The sequence below is a fragment of the Chiloscyllium punctatum genome, chromosome 41, assembly GCF_047496795.1.
Source record: "Chiloscyllium punctatum isolate Juve2018m chromosome 41, sChiPun1.3, whole genome shotgun sequence".
Taxonomy (NCBI): Eukaryota; Metazoa; Chordata; class Chondrichthyes; order Orectolobiformes; family Hemiscylliidae; genus Chiloscyllium; species Chiloscyllium punctatum.
The window spans coordinates 13,147,327-13,165,898 of NC_092779.1; the positions used below are offsets into that span (position 1 = coordinate 13,147,327).

An 18,572-nucleotide genomic window follows, 5' to 3' on the forward strand; every position below is an offset into this window, starting at 1 on the left:
CCTTACAGGTAGCATGCCTTGAGGATGATACTCAAGGTAACTGTGGGAGTTAATGAGTTTGCAATGGATATTAATGACCAGTCTATCTCCAGAAATGGAAACAGGTGTCGAGAAAGGGAAGGAAGGATTCAGAGATGGACCAAGTTAAGTTGAGAGCAGGGTGGAAATTGGAAGCAAAATTGATAAATTCTTCTTGTTCCAAATGAGAGAGGGAAGCAGTACCGATGATGATACCTGTTTGATCTGAGGAAAGTGAGAGGATTTAAAGAAGAAGTTGTTCAAACTAAGGATGAGCTCAGCCAGGTGAAAAATGGTGGTGGTGAATACAAACAGTTCAGGCCTTTTTACCAGGAAGAAGCGGAGAGCCCTCAGACCATCCTGCACATATAAAGGGACTGTATGGCCATGGTGAAGAGGAGGCAGCTGGTGTCTGCAAACTGGAAATTTTGAAACTGACATAAAGCATCAAAAACATTATGGATGTAAGTGGGTAGGGACTGGACAAAGAGAGAACAAAATCAAGACGAGGTAGAAAGAAATAAGTTCCATGGGGGCAGGAACAGATGAAAACAATGGGTCAACCCAGGAAGACCTGTCTGTGGATTTTGGGGAGAAGGCAGAGGCAGCTGTACATGGTTCGGGCAGTATGAGCTTGGAGGCAGGTGGGGGGGTGGGGGATCCCCAGATGAGATGAAATTGGTGACAGCAATGGACACACTGGCCTGATGCTTGATTGTGTGGTCACAGTCGAGGAGGAGGTGTCTGAGAGCTGACATTCAGCTTCCACAATGTAAAGGTCAGTATATCCTATACAACAACAGCACCATCCTTGCTGGCATACTTGGATCTGAGAGCACGGAGTGCAGTCAGTCAGAGGGAGATATTTTCAAAAACATGAGGGGAAGTAGAAAAATCGATCTGACTGATGTAATTACATCAGAGCGGCATGGTGGCAGTGTTAGCAGGTTTGATTCCACCCTCGGGTGACTGTCTGTGTGGAGTTTGCACGTTCTCCCTGTGTCTGTGTGGATTTCCTCCGGGTGCTCCGGTTTCCTCCCACAGCCCAGAGATGTGCAGGTTAAGTGAATTGGCCATGCTAAATTGTCCATAGCGTAAGGTACATTAGTCAGGGGTAAATATAGGGGAATGGGTCTGGGTGGGTTGCTCTTCGGAGGGTTGGTGTGGACTTGTTGGGCTGAAGGGCCTGTTTCCACACTGTTGGGAATCTAATCTATTGTCAACATTTCTTAATAACAGATTGAAATAACCAGACAGAGGACAATATCCCGTCACCAAGTAACCCTTTATTTGCTGTGCACAGTACACTGGCTGTGGCCAGCCAACTCAGAGACAGTCCCCTGAACTGAGGACATTCTAAATCCACTGTTTATTTTTGTCAGTCAAGGCTCCCTGATTGGCCCAGGTTAACAACCACAATCAAGGACCTCATAGTCAACAAGATTCACCTGGTTCCAATCACTGCACAGGTAAATGGCTAGAGGGAGGGATCCAAGCGGAGGACGATGTTGAAAGCTAGTGAAGGGGTCTGTGGGATAGGGAGAGGACTCCTGCCCAAAGAAATGGGCACAGAAGCAGAGGTGAGGGATGAAGAAATCGATGGTATATTATGCAAGAAGTCATTGAGGTGGGGCGCAGAAGGAAAAAAAACTAAGACCTTTGCTGAGTACAGAAAGTTCAGTATCAAGAGAGTGACAGGTCAGAAAGAATAGTAAATACATGACTAGAGGTAGGGTTAGAAGAAAGGATGAAGTCAGAGGGAAAAGGAGGGGAGGAGGGTTCCACAGCAGCATGGGTATCTGGAAATAGTTGCAGCTTGGGGACCCTGCAGCCTCTATGACACAGCATCGAGCTCAATAACTTTAGAAATTGATTCTGTCCATTCATTTTTTTTTACCCATCCCCACACCCAGTCCCATGACAAGGACTGCTTTCAGCACAGCCAACCCTTTCTGATCTACTCTTACTCCTATTATCACATGGCATGGGTTGTTTTCAGTACAGTCTATCCATTCTCTCTTCCTATGCTCATTATTACTTATTCAGCTTCTCTTCTGTGCTGGCCTAATATCAATAATCCCCTTATTTGCTTTCTCCTTTCATCTCTCTGTCTCTCGGCTCCATTTCCACCTATCAGCTCGTCTCCCTACCAGCCTGTCTGCACTATAAATACCCTTTTTCCTACCCTTCTAAACAAAGGTCACTGGACTCAAATGTTAACTCTGCTTTTTCCCGACAGATGTTGCCTGACCAGCTGAGTTTTTCCAGCAATTTCTGATATGCAGCATCTGCAGATCTTTGTTTTATTGAACTAAAGAAGCTTGAGGACAAAATTTTGAATTAAATATTCAGGCGGCTTGCAATCATATTTCCATTTTTTATGCAAAGTTGAGGATTTGCAACACAGTGACTGCAAAAATAGAGTGTTTCTAAGTATTTATTAGGCACATAGTTAGACTTGAGCCTTCAGTATTTAAGTCCATTCAAAAATTCAGCATCATGTCATGGCCAATTAGTGAAGCCACTGTGAAAACTGCTGCAATACAATTAAACCAGATGATGACTTGCTCTCTATTAATGAGTAGGAAATGGGATTGTAGTTGTGGAAATACTTAGATCAAATAGCATACCTTACATCTGGCAAATGTGATTTACTCAGCACTTTGTTTACATGTGCATGACAGCAAAGTCAACAAAGTCCATTATTAAAAAAACTAACAAAAGGAAGCAGAACTCATGATAAACATTACAACAACTTCACCCAATAAAAGCAAAGTTATGTCTCTCACAGAATGTAGTAACCGATAGTTACATCCAAATTATGTTAATAGAATCAATCCTAGTCACTCACAACAGTCCAGACTTGACCGAGTCTGGAATTAAATAGTCATCCTCATTCTGAGGAGGAATAGTGGTGTCACTAAATGCCATGGAAGTTGTGCAGATCCATTAAAATGTCGGAAAGCAATCTGCACATTTATATGGAGAAGCACCTAATAAGAGCAGCAATTATTATGACTGGAGGATGATAATTCATAACACTTTACAATAAAAAGATAAATTTTTGATTCATTCCTTATGAAAGAGGAGTCCCATGTTATGAACAAGTTGTTTTTTCCATTGTTTTTAAGTCGAATGTGAGAGTCGGAACAGATACGAGCTAATTAGTCCGCCTGTTCTTTAGGACGCAACGTTGTACGTGAGTCTGATATTTGAAAATAATTTTTAAAAATGAGAAGCCAGAGGTTGATTCGTAAGTACGGGACATTTGCAAGTCAGACATTCGCAACCTGGGGACTTCCTGTACTCTATTTCTTCAATAATGTAGAATGCAGTAATGCTTCTGAAGAACAGATTGATTGCTTATCTCATTTCGTATTTATGGGTTCTTGTTGTATATGAGTTTTTTTTTCATTTGACTGGGCTTCAAAAGTAAATGATTGATTGATTGATTGATTGATTCTGAATAGTATATGATAACCTGAGGATGTCATCAGGCAAGATATATAAATCCATGCTCATTCTTTTTATTGGAAAACAATTACGGCAATTAGTAATTCTTTACTTACAAGCAATGCTCCACAGCTGACAAGAAACTCTTCAGTGATAACCTGGGGTCTAAATATCTGAAAAACAGATTGTTCGTGGTTCATGCCACAGTAACACTACTTTTTAAAAACAGCATCTGCAAAATTTTATGCATCCTTAACACCATTGTGCTTAGCAGTACAGATCACATTACAGCTGTGTACTTGCCACAGAGCTCAGATAAATTACTTTGTTTCAACTCCATGGGCCATTGAATACTGATACGAGCACCCCAAACCTTCTCAACCAGGACTGCTTTATCATGTCCCATGTCAACGAGTTACCTTGCTACTGTTTGCCTCCAGTGCCTTTGTGAGTGAGGGGTGAGTGTATTGGAGGGCTGAAGGGTGGGGATAATCTCGAAGGGGTGACCAATGCTAGGTCCAGGTGACTCCAAAGGAGGCCATCAGCTTGTCCGACTCCAGCCCATACAGCTGAAGCTGCTGGGTTTCCCACATGGTTTGGTCCCCCCTTCACTGCAGGTAACAACCCAAGTCTTTAAATGGTCAATAAACCCATTGGGACACGCATACATCGCCTACATTTCAGGCAGTGTGGGATAGGTAGGCAAGCAGAAGGCCAATTGATAGATTTTACCTACCTTCAAACCAACCAGTGGGGAGCATAAGATCTAAATATAGAATATAAGAACTTGGAGCAGGGATAGGCCATCTGGCCCTTTGAGCCTGCTCCACCGTTCAATAAGATCATGGCTGATTTTTTCATGGACTCAGCTCCACTTCCCTACCCTCTCACCGTAACCCTTAATTCCTTCATTGTTAAAAATAAACTATCTTACTTTAAAAACATTTACTGAAGTAGCATTCACTGGGCAAGGAATGCCATTGATTTACAACCCTCTGCATGAAGAGGTTCCTTCTCAATTCAGTCCTAAATCTGCTCCCCCTAATTTTGAGTCTAGATTAGTGTGGTGTTGGAAAAGCACAGCAGGTCAGGCAGCATCCGAAGAGAAGGAAAATCGACGCTTCGAGCAAAAGCCCTTCATCAGGAATAGAGCTAGTTTCACTTGCCAATGGAAACATCCTCTCTAAATCTATCTTATCTATCCCCTTCATAATTTTATATGTTTCTATAAGATCCCCCCATATTCTTCTAAATTCCAATGAATATAATCCCAGTCTACTCTGTCTCCTCATAACCCACATCCTCAACTCAGGAATCAACTTAGTGAACCTCTTCTGCACCCCCTCCAATTCCAGTACATCCTTTCTCAAGTAAGGAGACCAAAACTGCATGCAGTACTCCAGGTGTGGTCTCACCAGCACCTTATACAGCTGCTTTTAAACTTAATCCCTTTAGCAATGAAGGAGAAAATTGCATTTGCACCTTCCTAATAACCTGTCGTACCTGCAGATCAACTTTTAGTGATTCATGCACCCAGGTCCCTTTGCATAGCAGCATGCTGCATTTTTTTTTTCCATTCAAGTAATAGTCCTTTTTACTGTTACTCCTACTAAAATGGATGACTTGACATTTATTAACATTGTATTCCAACTGCCAGACTTTTGCCCACTCACTTAAAGTATCTATGTTCCTCTGAAAGTTTTCACAGTCCTCTGCACACTTTGCTCTGCCACTCATCCTAGTGTCATCTGCAAACTTTGAGAAACTTTGACACATGGTCCCCAATTCCAAATCATCTATGTAAATTGTCAATAACTGCAGTCCCAACACTGATCCCTGAGGCACACCATAGTTACTTACTGTCAACTAGAATAGCGCTCATTTATCCCCACTCTTTGCTTCCTGTTAGTTAACCAATCCTCTATCCATGCTAATACTTTACTTGTAACGCCATGCATCTTTATCATGTGCAGCAGCCTCTTGTGTGGCACCGTGTCGAAGGCCTTTTGGAAATCTAGGTACACCACATCCACCAGGTCCCTGTTGTCCCCCATGCTTGGAATGTCTTCATAGAATTCCAAATGATTAATTAAGCATGGCCTGCCTTTCATGTACCCATGCTGCATCTGCCCAATAGGTCAATTTCTATCTAGATGCCTTGCTACTTTTTCCTTAACAATAGACTTAAGCATCTTCCCCACTACAGAAGTTATTCAGCTAACTGGTCTATAATCCCCCAATTTTTATCTATCACCCTTTTTAAGCAGTGGTGTCATATTTGCTGTTTTCCAATCTGCTGGAACTACCCCAGAGTCCAGCGAATTTTGGAATATTACCACAGTGCACTTGCTATTTCTCCTGACAACTCTTTTAGTACCCTGGGAGGCATTCCATCAGGGCTAGGAGACTTGTCTATCCTTAGCTCCATTATTTTGCCCAACACAACCTCTCCCATGATGATTGTTTCCAGGTCTTCGCCTACCTTTGTTTCGTTGTCAATTACTGACATGTTATTAGTGTCCTCCACTGTGAAGACCTATACAAAATACCTATTCAATGCCTTGGCCATTTCATCATATCCCATGACTGAGTACCCCTCCCTTCTCATCCTCTAAAGGACCAACGTTTACTTTAGCCACTCTTTTCATTTTATATGTTTATAAAAACTTTTGCTATTTGTCTTTATATTCTGTGCTAGTTTTTTTTCATGTTCTACCTTTTTTTCTTTATAGCTCTTTTTGTGACTTTCTGTTGACCTTTAAAGCTTTCCCAATCTTCTAGTTTCCTGCTGATTTTGGCCACTTTGTATGCCTTCTCTTTTGATTTGATAGCCTTTCTTATTTCCACAGACACCTATGGCAGATTACCCCTTTTCTTACAATCCTTCCTTTTCACTGGAGTATACTTTTGCTAAGCACTCTGAAAAATTACTTTGAAGGTCCTCCACTGCTCATCAACTGTCTTACCATAAAGTCTTGCTTTCCCGTCTACTTTAGCCAAGCCCTCCCTCATCCTATTGTAGGCTCCCTTGTTTAAGCACAGGACCATGGTACTGGATTTTATCTTCACACTCTCCATCTGTATTCTAAGTTCAACTATACTGTGATCACTCCTTCCAAGAGCATTGCGAATGATGAAGTCATTAATTATTCCTGTCTCATTACACATAACCATATCTAAGATAGCTTGCTCTCTCGTCAGTTCCATTTGATATGGTTCAAGAAAACCATCGTGGATATATTCAATGAACTCTTCCTCAAGGCTACCTTGACCGATGTGGTTCGACCAACTGACATGTAGATTAAATCCCCCAAAGTAATTGCAATACCATTTTTACAGGCACTTGTTATTCCTTTGTTTATTGCCCGCCCCAATGTGATGTTGTTATTTGGTGGCCTATAGACTATGCCTATCAGTGACATTTTCTTTTAGAATTTCTAATTTCCACCCAAATGGATTCAACCTTATTCTCCATAGAACCTATTCATTCTCTCAGCACCGCCCTGATGTCATCCTTGAATATCAGAGCTACGCCATATCTCTTAGCTACCCGTCTGTCGTTCCGAACAGTCTGATACCCCTGGATATTTAACACCCAGTCGTGACCATCCTGTGATCATATCTCCGTAATGGCTACTAAATCATATTCATTTGTGATGATTTGTGCCGTTAACTCATTGACCTTGTTACGAATGCTATGAGCATTCAGGTAAAGGACCCTTATGCTAGTTTTCATGTTCTCATGATTTCCAACATCTCTAATAATATCTCCTGAGTTATCCTTCCTTTTTACTTTTTTCATACTCTGCCTTGTAGTTAAACCCTTTTGCACAAATGCTACCCTGCTGCTTACCTTTTTGTTTACCATCAGAAACCCTTTCAACGGTTTCTTTTGGTCACAGTCAACACTTTGGTCCTCTCCTGTTCTTCATCCCTTTCCCACTATTCAAAGTCTTTCTCCCCTGCTATCTGTTATCTTTTTATTCACTGCTTTTGGTTGAATTTTATTACTCCCCCACCCCATACACCACTTTACTAGAATATATCTCTTAATTTTGATTCATTATTTACAACACCACAGGAGTTCAAGAACAAACTATATCTGTGTGGACTAATTTTAATAGTGAGGATGTACTGTGCCAGATGATCAAATGTTTAAAGTGGTGGTTTTCAGGAATGTCTTAAAGGAGTTGCAATGAAACCAGTAAGCTTACAATTTGAAGGAATTTTAACACTTTCCATTATATGTAAAATGGAATCTGAACAACAAGAATATTTGGTTTTATTGCATATCATTATTTCAAATATTAGTTTTGGCATTACCTTGCATAAACTATTTACTACACATAACTTTAAAAATACTCAGTCGGTAGATCAAAGCAAATCAATGAAATTGGCTTCGAATGTATTTCCCCTTCACAAAGTTCCTGTCTTAATTGATTCCTGCCTTTGATGAATATTTTCCAACCCATATCATTTCCTGGTGTTGGCCTTGATACTTTTTCCACAAAGCAGAAACAACTTAGAGTTGTGGCAGCATAGTTAGAAAATATGAGTTCAATGTGCATTGAGAAACCACTATATTGAGAAATAAACTTTGATATTTTAAAAACAGTTCACATTACAAAAGAGGAAGTTCAGGACGTCTTACAGAATATAAAGGTGGATAGATCTCTGGGACCTGATCCATTGTATCTCAAAACGTTATGGGAAGTAAGGGAGGAAATTACGAGACCCCCTGCAGAAATATATGCAACATCTATAAATATGGGTGAAATGCCTGATGACTGGAGGGTGGGTAATGTTGTACCCCTTTAGTTAAGAAAGGTTGTAAGGAGAAACCGGGGAACTATATACCTGTGAGTCCGACTTTGGTTGTGGGTAAATTGTCGGATTATAAAAGACAGGATTTATTTAGAGAGGCAAAAAATTTGAGTAGGGACAGTTTTATGCAAGTAAAATCGTGTCTCACAAACTTGACTGAAATTTTTGAGGTTACCAAGAAAGTTGATGTCAGCGCAGTAGACGTTGTTTATTTGGAATTTAGTAAAGCCTTTGACATGGTTCCACGTGGTAGACTAATTGGAAATGTTAAGTCACATGGGATTCAGGGTGAGCTTGCCAATTGGGTACATAATTGGCTTATTGGCAGGAGACAGGGAGTAATGGTGGAGGGTCGCTTTTCAGACTGGAGGCCTGTGACCACTGTGTTCCACAAGGATCGGTTCTGGGTCCTCTTTTATTTGTCATTTGTATAAATGATTTTGATGAGAATATAGTAGCCATAGTCAGTAAGTTTGCAGATGACACTAAAATTGGTGGCATAGAAGACAGTGAAGAAGGTTTTCTAAGATTACAAAAAGATCTTGATCAAATGGGTCAATGAACTAGATGGAGTTCAATCTGAATAAAGGCAAGGTATTGCATTTTGGTACAACAAATAAGGGTAGAACTATAAGGGTAGAGTCATGGGTAGTGTTGTAGAACAGATACCTAAGGGTGCAGGTACATAATTCTTTAAAGTTTGCATCAGATAAAGGCAGGATGATTAAAAAGGTGTTTGGCACACTTGCCTTCATTGCTCAGTCCTTTGAGTACAGCAATTGGGACGTTATGTTGAGGTTGTACAGGACACTGGTGAGGCCTCTTCTGGAATACTGTGTCCATTTCTGGCCGCCCAGTTATAGGAAGGATATTATCAAGCTGGAGAGGGTTCAAAAGAGATTTACCAGGATGCTGCTGAGTATGGAAGGTTTGAGTTATAAAGAAAGGCTGGATGGGCTGGGACTTTTTCACTCGAGTATAGGAGGTTGAGAGATGACCTGATAGTTTATAAAATAATGAGGGGTATAATAAGAGTTGATAATAGTTGTATTTTCCCTATTGTGGGGAATTTCAAGACTAGCGGGAACATTTTTAAAGTGAGAGGAGAGTCATTTAAAAAAGACATAAAAGGCAAATATTTTACACAGAGGGTGGTTCATGTATGGAATGAACTTCCCGAGGGAATAGTGAAAGCGGGTACAATTACAATGTTTAAAAGACATTTAGATGGATACATGAATAGGAAAGATTTGGAGGGATATGAGCTAGGAATAGGCAGGTAGGACTATTTTTAGTTTGAGATTATGGTCGGCATGGACTGGTTAAATCCAAGGGTCTGTTTCCATGCTGTATGACTTGATATGCAATGGTTGTTCTTGCCTTGAAGACTTCTGAACTAAAAACAAGAAAATCATTACTATTCTTGAATATCCACCCTTTTCCAGGGCAACACTTGATATTCTGTAACAAAGCTCTTATTTATGATGACAAGTACTATTTGAGATGATGTACAACTGCATGTTTTATTACTTTCAAAGTCAATATTTGCTTGCAAAAATTACTTTATGACTATTTAACTATTTGTCCTACCTTCCCTGGCTGAATATGCGGCCTAGAACTTTTGATGGAATATACAGACAAAGGTTGGGTGTCAGGACTATGTGCAAGTCCGAATGCACTCAGCACTTGCCCTGGAAGTTAAAGCTTCCGACTGACAATTAGCAACATCTGGAGCTCTCTGAAAAATTCCCAAGTCTGAAATAAAATGGGAAACTTCAGAGGTGTCCATCTGATTCAGCTCAATAGTTATCCAGGAAAGAATCAGTGGAATTAAAACATGCTTAAACTCCTAGTTAGTTATAAAATTGACCCCTCAAACACCACCATGCCAACTCACCACTGATCTCCCTTCAGTAAACTCTTCTTTAAAATCTCATGAATCCAATGCCTAACCAGATCTGACTATCCAATTCCCAAGACCACGACCCCCACTGGAACAGCATCCAGCTGGACAGTCCCAACTCCCTCCACCCTAACCTAATCTACACTTAACACTCTTTTTCTACCCTACCTTTTACCCACCTTCTTATCCTAACCCCTCATCCACTTAAACCCTTGCCCATCTGGTACCCAAACCCTCGGCCACCATTTTGGTACCAACATGATTCACCCATTTGTCACTGTACCTTTACTCAACTTTCATATTTGCCTTATTACACGAAGGATGAAAGTGGCTTCTAGACCTTTAAACCCTGGAACATGACAGGAATTATCATGGAACAACTGGATTCATAGCCTGGACTAAACTGATTCCTGGCCCAGAAGTTGGCTGGGAACTCCTCTGAAGGTGAATTTTATTTAATTCAGATCAGGGCTATAGAGTTTACTTTGTTATTCAGTCCCAATTTCCTCATAAACACATGAGAATCATTTGGAGATTTTCATGATTGTCTTCCATTTCATACAACTGCAAGGTAGGGGGAATGTTTCAAATATAACAAGGTAGTGTAGTTTTATGCTTACTTCTTAAATTAATTTGTTGGCTGTGAGGGAGAGAAAAAACAAAAGTATTTGGTTTTCAGCATTGGAAGTCTTTAATGATCAAGCCCTTTCTCTTCTTGGTTACCAGATGAGTGCCTAAATTAAAGTACCTGAGCTGTCACAAGATGGAGCATAACAGGCATCATGGGTAGACACATCTTCAAATGTTTTGCTTGAATTGTTGATGGATGCTTGCGCCCAGAAACATTACACAGTGCAGAGAGAACACCACCTATTAGATAAATAATTTCTGTGAGTTGATAATTAGGTTAGCTCATGTTTGAAATGATTGACAATTAATTGAAGCTATCTTAGCAATCTGTGATAAAAATAAGTAAAGTCATCAGAGGTCTTCAATGATCAATACTGATCTGAAATTGTAAAGCAAACCTACAAAATTATAAATTACTCTGGCACCCAAATTGAACAGATAACAAACACTGTTGCCTACATTTCACATTTTAGCTTATTTAAAGATTGAGAAAAGAGCCACGAGAATGATTTGGGGGATGGAATACTTGGATTATGAGAAGTAGGTATTATCTAAATTGGGTAAAAACAATGATTGCAGATGCTGGAAACCAGATTCTGGATTAGTGGTGCTGGAAGAGCACAGCAGTTCAGGCAGCATCCAAGGAGCAGCAAAATCGACGTTTTGGGCAAAAGCCCTCTTTATTCCTGATGAAGGGCTTTTCCCCGAAACGTTGATTTTACTGCTCCTCGAATGCTGCCTGAACTGCTGTGCTCTTCCAGCACCACTAATCCATTATCTAAATTGGGCATATTCTCACTGAAAAAGATTGGAAAGTGATTAGATTTTTGCTTTTAAAAATATGAATGAACTAAATATGTCGAACATAACAACATGTTTCACCATATACAGAACATCAGATCTAGAGGATGGTTTCTGAAATTGAAAGGAGGGGATTGTGGAAGATTCAAATCTACAGATAGTCCCTGGGTTGCAAATGGAATCTGATCTGGATTCTTATGCAAGTTGGTTTATACACAAGCCAGAACACAATGCAGGATAATGAATTGCAGCTGCTCCTAAGTATGAGAAATGTTTGTTTGTCAAGACTTTAAAATTACAATCATTAAGGAATAAGGTTTGCAAGTCGGACCCTTGTAAATCGGAGTCCCCCTGTAATCAAAAACACCATTTATAATGTCAAGAAATCTCATAGTGCTTTATAGTTAATTAGGTATTCTTGTAATCACTGGTACAGCATTGGAAAAGCAGCAGCCAATTTGTATACAGCAAGCTCTGATAAACAGCAATTAGAAAATAATGAGATAATCTGTTTCTGAGGTGTTGATTGAGGTAGAAGTATTGGCCAAGACACTGTGGACAATTCCCCTGTATTATTTCATTCGGAGCTACCTCCTGTGCTAGGTCTACAGATTCTCCTGCAGCGTGTTTCACAATTCTGTCACACTTTTCCTGATGAATCCGGGCTGCATCAAATAAAAGAAAGAAAAAAACTGAGGAAATCTGAAATAAAAACAAACAGTTGTTGAGAAACTCAGCAGATCTGGCAGAATCTATGGAGAGAGAATCAGATTTAATATCTTCAGAAATACAAACTTTGCCACAGACAATGTTGTCCTGTGAGATCAGTATTTCCTTTCTAACTGCATTCAGTTAGCAGTAGAGAGGATAATGGTTCATTTAACTATAATTCCTCAACTTATACTGTGATAACATTGCAGTTCATTGGCACTTAAATTTCTTCCTACTCCTTCTTCCTTCCAGGCAGCATTGATACAACTCCACTTCTACATGACAACTGATTGTGCTAAGGGAGCTGTTTGGAGAATATAGCAAGTGCATCATCCCAGATCTGTTGGAAGCTACTGGATGCCTTGGTTTCCCAACTGCTCAACAGTGGACCCATCAATCAGCATGCAATTTGCTGTTGGTCTCATTAAACACCTTCAGATTTTTGACAAAGGCTAAACTGAAAGTGATATGAGGGATACGTGAACATTGCTTTTGACCAACCGAGGGAAGGAATTATATTAATGATGCTCTTGTGATGTGTACATAAATTCAGATCTGAGTTTATCATGGCTAGCTTGCTGCCAATACCTCATGTCCTCCAAAACTGGATGAAACGTCTCTATCCCTTTTTGCTCTACTGCATTTAGCAGATGCATCTGAAACATAAAGATAGAGGAAGATTGTCCTAATAGGAGGTTTACATCAGTCCTAATGAAGAAACAAAAATAGAAATTGTTAGAAAATCTCAGCAGGTCTGGCAGTATCTGTGAACAGAAATCAGAGTTAATGTTTTGTTTTATGAAGTTGAAAGTGTATACTGTACCTTTAAGAGACAGCGAAGGCTGTTTTGGCAGTGAGTTTGCAGGCAACTGCCATGTGACTGACTCGCAGTCACAAAGTGTGCCAGAAAATTGAAAGATGTAACATATTGCTGGAATGTAGATATCTCAGTTGTTTTCACAGCAGTTCAAATTTAACCAATCAGTTTAAGTTATGCCCCAAGATACTAAAATCAAAACAAATTTAAATTTTACTGTTTTGACAACATCGAACTAATGAGATGATCTGATGTTTGGGGTATAAAAAGCAGGCATTTTGAACAGTTAGCCAGAAAAAGCACCATTCGCCAGTTAAACAACTGCTATTCACTCCCTCTCTGTCAAAGGTCCCTTTTTCGTATGAAACATCTTTGCAGCAGAAGACCGAAGATGACCCAGGGAGATCTACAAATAGAGGAAGATCGACAGTGGAGACGACAGCCGCTGTCTGGTTTTGAAACTTGAGTTACTGTAAATTTAATAGGGCTTTATTAGATCAGTATATTGTTATAGAGTGGGAGGTAGATAACAAACCTTTAAGAGGCTTAGAGTTGTAAAAAGTTGTTTTTTAATGGTCATTTCAGAGTTAAAGAATAAAATTGTTATTTTTCCTTTAAATAGTGGAATTTAGGTAGTTCTCTGTCACTCATACTTTAACAGATTACAAGGTGAAGTGAGCTTTTCTGCGTGTTTGGTTTACTTAGCAGAAGGGTTTATTGCCATGTCATAACATTTGGATCCAGTGACCCTTCTTCAGAAACTGATGGTATCTAGGAAATACTTGTTTTTTACGCTGAAAACTAAGTGGGGCGAGGGTATAAGCAGTATACAATAGGTGGAGTTATAGCCCAAAGAAAGAAAGTTGTACAGACAAAGGAATAGACAACAGTCAGCCTCAGATTTGGAGATGCTGATGTTGGTCTGGGGTGTACAAAGTTAAAAATCACAAAGTACCAAGTTATAGTCCAGCAGTGGATAAAAGCAAATGACTGCAGATACTGGAATCTGAAAGCAAAAGAGAAAATGCTGGAAAATCTCAGGTCTGGCAGCATCTGTAAGGAGAGAAAAGAGCTGACGTTTCGAGTCTAACTGACCCTTTGTCAAAGCTGCCAGACCTGCTGAGATTTTCCAGCATCTTCTCTTTGGTTATAGTCCAGCAGGTTTATTTGGAAGCACTAGCTTTCAGAGTGCTGCTCCTTCATCAGGTGGTTGTGGAGTATAAGATCATAAAACACAGAATTTATAGCAAAAGTTTACAGTGTGATGTATCTAAGATTATATATTTGAAAAGACCTGGATTGTTTGTTAAGTCTCTCTTCTTTTAGAATGAACATGTTGGTTTCAGTTCTTTCATATATAAATCGCAGAACATTTTTAAACTTCTTATATTCTCAAGTGAACTTTAACAATTGGTGTCATGTCAGCCCAGATAATACACTGAAGGTGTGAGGCGCCCCGTGTGAGACTGTCTGTGCCACAATGTTCAGACTGATTCTAATCTAAAAAAATGGATTTACAGAATCTTACATGGATTCATGCAGTTTTTGTGCACAACACAATTTAATTCTGCAAGTATAGCCAACATGACATCAAATGTTAAAGTAACTTTAAAAATGTTCTGCGATTTACATATGAAAGAACTGAAACCAACATGGTCATTCTAAAAGAGGAGAGACTTAACAAACAATCCAGGTATTTTTCAATATATAATTTCAGTTACATCACACTATAAACTTTTGCTATAAATTCTGTGTCTTATTGATCTTATACTCCACAACCACCTGATGAAGGAACAGCACTCCAAAAGCTAGTGCTTCCAAATAAACCTGCTGGACTATAACTCGGTGTTGTGTGATTTTTAACTCTGTCAACCTAGGAGAATGAATAGCTGCTAATGGAACTTTAGAGGCTAAGGATGGGTACTGTATAATAGGTGACCATGTGATAAGAAGGCCTGGTGTATAGGGGTTGAGGTAGGGACATGTGAGAAGGTGCCTCAAGCCCTAGAATTGTTGAACTCAATATTGAGAACAGAAGACTGTATAGTTCCCAAGCAGAAAAAGGGGTGCTGTTCTTCCAGCTTGTACTGAGCTTCAATGGAACACTGCAGCAAGCCTGAGATAGAGTGTTGGCCAGGGAACAAGCTGATACGTTGAAATAACAGGCAACTGAGAGCCCTGTCTTTTAAGTGGCAGAACAAAGGTGTTCTGCAAAGTGGTCACCCAGCATATGCTTTGTTTCACCAATGTGGAGAAGGCCACATTGTGACCAATGAATGCTGTAGACTAGATAGAGTGAAGTGCAGATAAACCGCTGTTTTATCTAGATGTGTTTCAACCCTTGGATACTGAGAAAGAAGTAAATGGGAAGGTGTTACACCTGCTGCCGTTTCTGGGGAAGTTGACATGGGCTAGAGGTTTGTTGGGAGTGACTGAGAAATGGACCAGGGCATCATGGAGGAAACAGTCCTTGCTGAAGGCTGACAAGGGAGGGGAGGGGAATACATGTTTGGTGGTGGCATCCTGCTAGACATTGTGGAAATGAGCAGCTCATGATCCTCTGGATGTGGATGCAGGAGGGATGGTAGGTGAGAACAAGGGGGACCTTAATGCTGTTGTCAGAGGGAAGAGATGGGGTGAGGATTAAATTGCAGATGATGGGTCGCACCTGGCTGAGAGTCTTGTCAATTACGATGCTGGGGAATGTTCTGTTGAGGAAGGTGGTGGACATTTTAGAGGCCCCTGTGTCAAAGTTGGCGGCATCTGAACAGATGCGATGGTGACTGAGGAACTGGGGGAATGGGATAGAGAGTCTTTACAGGTGTGCTTTACCTGCACTTTACTCAATATAGTTTACTGCATTCACTACTCACAATGTGATCTCCTCTACTTTGGGGCAACAACGTATAGACTGGGTGACTACTTTGCAGAACACCTTTTGTTCTGCCTGCAATAAAGACGTTGAGCTTCCAGTTGCCTGCCACTTCAACATACCACTTTGTTCCCTGGCTAATATCTCTGTCTCAGGCTTGCTGCAGTGCTCTAGCAAAGCTCAGTGCAAACTGGAAGAACATCTCATTTTCTGCTTGGGAACCCTCCAGCCTTTTGGACTTAATATCGAATTCAACAATTTCAGGGCTTGAGGTACCTTTTTGTCTTTACCCCAAACCCCACATATCAAGCCTTACGATCACATGGTCTCCTATTACACACTACATATTGTTAGCCCCAACAGACCCCATTAGCAGTTATTTATTTGCCTAGTCTGACAGTAATCCACTCCTTTCTCTGTCCAACTGTTTTTCTCTTCTTTGGGCTCCATCTCCACCCCTTATTTATTTCTTATTCCCAGCCCCCTCATCATGCATGCACACACCCCCATACTTAACCCTACCCCACCCGATCTTCTGCATTAAAAAAAACTTTTTCCGAGCTACCATCAGTTCGAAGAAGGGCCACTGGACCCGAAACATTAACTTTGATTTCTCTTTACAGATGTTGCCAGATCTGCTGAGATTTTTCAGCAATTTCTGTTTTTGTTTCTGATTTCCATCATATACAGTTCTTCCTGGTTTGTATTTAGTTCATTTTAATGAACAGTCATAGCAAACGAGGAACTCTGTTTTACCCTCCATAGACGCTGCCATACCTGATGAGTTTGTCCAGTATTTTCTGTTTTAATTGCAGATTTCCAGCATCCACAGTATTTTGCTTTTAAGTTATTATGAGCTAATTATTTACTATTTAATTGAAAAGCATAACTTATCACAACAATCACAAGATGGAGTGAATAAAAACCTTAGCAATGGATTTGTTCTTTTTATTTGTCAATAACCTACTTAATCCATCTAGTGTGAAAACTGTTAATGCAGCGATAGATGCTTAATCCTGTTTAGTCAATGGATGCATTCACAGTAGCAGAGGTGTGAAATAGATCGAGCATGACTATGCCAGTTGGACCTTGTGTTATAAATTTTCAGATCAACTGTTAAAAGCCCAAGTCCGTTAGAGTTGAGAAGCATAACAGCTGTGTGAGCCAACTCTGTTTGGGCACTTGTAGAACAGCTGAGTGTCCTATCTGATTGAAATACTAGGATGTTGCAGAGTCAGGGAACAAGACAGTCAGCTGTGACATTCAACTCTGTTTTCCTCCTAACTCTGTGATCTCCTAGCATTTCAATCTCTTGGTATTTCAATCAGTTGTGAGACTCAACTGTTCTAACGACATGCAAACAAATTTGGTCCCACAGCTAGCTGTTCTGTTCCTGACTGCAATATCCTGGCATTTCAATCAGTGGCAAGATCCAACTGTTATGCCTGGAGAATTTGCTTAAGATGAAGCAAGCTGGTAGAGAGTCTGTTCTGCTCAGTTCCTCAATGGACCCTATAAGGTAACTTAAATTAATTGAAAAACCTTTCTGTGGAACCAAGAGAAGTAGCACTCCCTGATTCCACAGTCACTAAGTATACATCTCTCCTGTCCCCTGCTGAAAACAGCCCCACCACCTACTCGCCCACTAGTCAAAATAAGTGATTCACCATTCAGCATCTTAAGGGATATAGGCCAAAGGCATGTATGTGAAATTTGGCCATAAATAAACCATATCTCATTAATATAGCGGAACAGGTTCAAAACACTGAATGGCCTATCCCTGTTCCCATGTCTAAGGAGGACAAACATGTAGCTAAAGTACAGACATTGTTTTCAATCATACATTAGGAACCTCTAATCCAGGATTCCTGCCATTTAATAACATTCTTCCAGAACCACTAGCAAGTCCTTGGTAATCCTCAAATGCCTATTAACTTCATCGATGGCAATGACAGTGGCTCCCCAATACAGTGAATCAAAAGTATCATTCTCATGAATAATTTTCACCATATTCTCTTCCATCCTAATTCCTGCTGGTGCCCTGTGCTATTTGAAAGCTTTTTGTTCTACATTTCCCCTTTTGATGATACAGCCTTCACCTTAATATGCTTCTGCTTTCTGTAATTCACTTCCTAAGTTGCTTCACTTTGCTTCACTCATCTTCCACCTTTAAGTAAAGCTACATCAACCAGAAAATCCACCAACCTTTTCAACTCTTCTTGAAGGCATGATTAGTAAGTTTGCTGATGACACTAAAATAGGCCATATCATGACAATGAGGAAGTTATCAGAAATTGCAGCAGTACCTTGATGAGATGAGGAAGTGGGGCGAGGAACGGCAAATGGAATTTAATATAGATAAGTGTGAGGTCTTGCATTTCGGAAAGTCAAATTAAGATAGGAGTTTCATGGTGAATGTTAGGGCCTTAAGGGGTGTAGTGGAACACAGGGATCTTGGAGTTCAGGTTCACAGTTCTTTGAAAATGGAGTCACAGGTAGACAGGGCGGTGAAGTAGGCTTTTGACACACTGGCCTTCTTCAGT

General features: G+C 40.3%; 1 protein-coding gene across 5 annotated transcripts in view; it reads right to left on the reverse strand.

Moving 5' to 3' along the window:
- ulk4 (unc-51 like kinase 4) overlaps positions 1 to 18,572 on the reverse strand; it is a 495,283-nt gene that overhangs the window by 287,389 nt on the left and 189,322 nt on the right. For 4 of the 5 annotated variants that reach the window (XM_072560394.1, XM_072560397.1, XM_072560396.1 and 1 more), the window contains 2 exons: positions 10,947 to 11,068; positions 3,588 to 3,644 (listed from right to left, as the gene is read on the reverse strand). The exons of the other annotated variant lie outside the window; for it this stretch is intronic. In XM_072560394.1, the coding sequence (XP_072416495.1) occupies positions 3,588 to 3,644; positions 10,947 to 11,068 (179 nt within the window). The remainder of the gene's footprint in view (positions 1 to 3,587; positions 3,645 to 10,946; positions 11,069 to 18,572) is intronic. 5 annotated transcript variants of the gene reach the window in all.